General features: G+C 51.2%; 1 protein-coding gene across 1 annotated transcript; it reads right to left on the bottom strand.

Annotated features, from left to right (window-relative positions):
• Window positions 1-337: 337 nt before the first annotated feature.
• On the bottom strand, window positions 338-2,264 carry RPUSD2 (RNA pseudouridylate synthase domain containing 2; the record flags this gene model as incomplete). The annotated part of the gene is made up of 3 exons (XM_010154491.1): window positions 338-504; window positions 661-1,228; window positions 1,929-2,264. Coding segments are annotated over 3 exons (1,071 nt in total), but the record flags the coding sequence as incomplete, so codon positions are not given.
• Between the last annotated feature and the right edge of the window lie 258 nt (window positions 2,265-2,522).

Below are 2,522 nucleotides of genomic sequence, written 5' to 3'. Positions count from 1 at the left end.
TGCTGACTTTGTGTGTACAGACTTAATTGTTCGTCTGGATAATCGGCAGCAGACCCAGCACAGGTTGAGGCAAAAGGCAAAGCTGCCCCTGGCGAGTGACGTTTGCTGCCCTGAAGTGCTAATTCCCTACAGGACAACGTAAATCTGGTGCTGCAGAGTCTTCCCCGCTCATCTTTCACGGTGCCTGTCAGGACAGCTGTCCAGCCCCAGCAATCCTTCCCACCCCACCTCAAGTCACGGGCAGTTTGTTCACCTCAACCACGTTGAAAAGTAAATCTTGGGTCTTTACGAGATGCTTTCCTGGCCAACAGCGTCCGTAGGTGTCAGATGTCCTTGCTCATTCCTCCCAGTCTTCCACTGCCCACTCGGGCATCTTGGAGCAATACTCAAACTCCGCTCCCTTGTAGCGCAAGGCATGTAGGTACATCACCAGCTCCTTGGGCGATGGGTCCCGCCTGGTGATTTTACACTCCACGCACAAAGGGTCCTTCTCTTCTGAACTCTCTTCTCCCGTCTGCCCACCCCGATTCCCACATGAACTCAGCTCCTTATTTTTTTCAAGCGTTTCCAGGTTGCTACCAGAGTTTGGTGGACAAGCTGCTATGTCATTTCCCTCGGGATCCTTCATGCCCTCCGCAGGGCAGTTCTCATCTACGTGGCCAGCCTGCGCAGACTTTCTACCAGAGTTTGGTGGACAAGCTGCGATGTCATTTCCCTCGGGATCCTTCGTGCCCTCAGCAGGGCAGTTCTCATCTACGCGGTCAGCCTGCGCAGACTTCGTGCGGTCACCTGAATTACCACAGTCCTTATTGTCAGCACCGGAAGCCAAGTCCTCCTCCGAAATACCCAGGATATCCAGGCTCTGTTTGGAACGATGCTCCTCTACGAGCGCTTTAAGGAGTTCTTCATCTGTTTTATCGATTCTGCCACCTTTGCCCTTGTCAGGGCCCCAGGCTTCCATGTTATAGATGGGGTCGTTGACAATAGGATGCCCCAGGTACTGCAGATGGACCCGGATCTGGTGCGTGCGGCCAGTACGTGGAAGACACTTGACCACGCTGGTCTTGCCGTTGTAACTGAGTCTCTGGAAGATGGTTTTGCAGAACTTCCCTTTGGGGTCCACACGGCACACTCCCACTTTGTAAGAAACCACCAGGATGGGCTCCTCACAGACCACCTCGTGTTCTGGGAACTCCCCCACCACACGACAGACATACTCCTTTTCCAGCTATGGAAACACAAGAGCAACTCTCAGAAAACAGAACAGGAAACACTCTATCCCGATTACACCCACGTCTCATCCTAGCTACTCCTCTCTTCCTCTGCAAAAGAAATACATGTGCAGCCAACCATATTGCCCAAATTTGACTACAGCTGAACAGGAAAGGGGGAAAAACCCATAAAATTGGCTTTTTAAAGCCAGATTTCTCTCATGCTTCCACCAAGTAGCCAGGAAATAAAAACCACAGCAGCCTGGGGCATTTTCCTCATATTAAATTCAAGAACCATCTCTCAGTGACCTTCAGTTTACGGCCTTGAAGCAAACCCTGGAAGCTACTAGCACAGTTCTGTTTGGGTCAAGAATGACTGGAAAAGTGGGAAAAAACTTCTAAAGCTTTTAAATTTTAAAAATTCTTAAGATGACAGATGTTTCTGCTTACCAGTAAAACTGCTCTTCACCTGTTTTGCACAGTCCCATAGGGAAGGGGATCTCTGTCTACCATTACCAGAATCAAGTAAATTTTTAGTCAGCCTTTTTCTTTCTCCTGATGCCTCTCATGCTGAACACAGTAACAACAGTAAGGTGACCAAAAGCTCTTTTGGGAGCTTGTGCTTATTTACACCAAAAATGTGGCTGACTTTGGACCTGTTTCAAGGATCTACCATGCCAGAGATGCCCAAAAACGACCGCAGCCCTTAGCTCTCACCTGTCTCTCCCGAACCTGCTCATCGATCTTCTTGGACACCGCTACGGTCTTGGCAAACATGAGCACTCCCGAGGTCATGCGATCGAGCCGGTGAATGGTATGCAACTCCTTCAGATCGTGCTCTTTGCCCAGGATGAAGATGACCGTGTTGTGACGAAACCTGCCGCAGGGATGTACTGGCAAGGAGGAGGGTTTGTCCACAACCACCACCTCATCGTCCTCCGCCAAGATCTGGATAGGCTGGGCGGTGACCGGCGGCTCGTGGCGATGCACCGTATTCCTGAGAAAATCATTATTCTGCAAGACAGACAGATGGACAATCAGCGTGAGTCCAGCCTGCAGAACCGCCCGGTCTGGCCACACACCATGGGGGCTCGTTATTGCTGGGTGGGAAATGAAAGCCCCTTTGTCCCGGAAGCTAAGATTTAACATAACAACCCTCTTCGTCAACATTCAAACTCGGTAACCTGTCTTACGCGGTAGCTCTGTGCCGGGGGGGCTGGCTCTGTGCAGCCAGGGCTGCAGGATCCACATACTCCTGACCCCACCAGGGTAAGGATTCCCCGGGAGACTCGACTCCCCTTAAACACCGCA

The sequence above is a fragment of the Eurypyga helias genome, unplaced genomic scaffold (assembly GCF_000690775.1).
Source record: "Eurypyga helias isolate BGI_N326 unplaced genomic scaffold, ASM69077v1 scaffold20336, whole genome shotgun sequence".
NCBI lineage: Eukaryota > Metazoa > Chordata > Aves > Eurypygiformes > Eurypygidae > Eurypyga > Eurypyga helias.
This window is presented reverse-complemented; position numbering and strand designations above follow the sequence as displayed.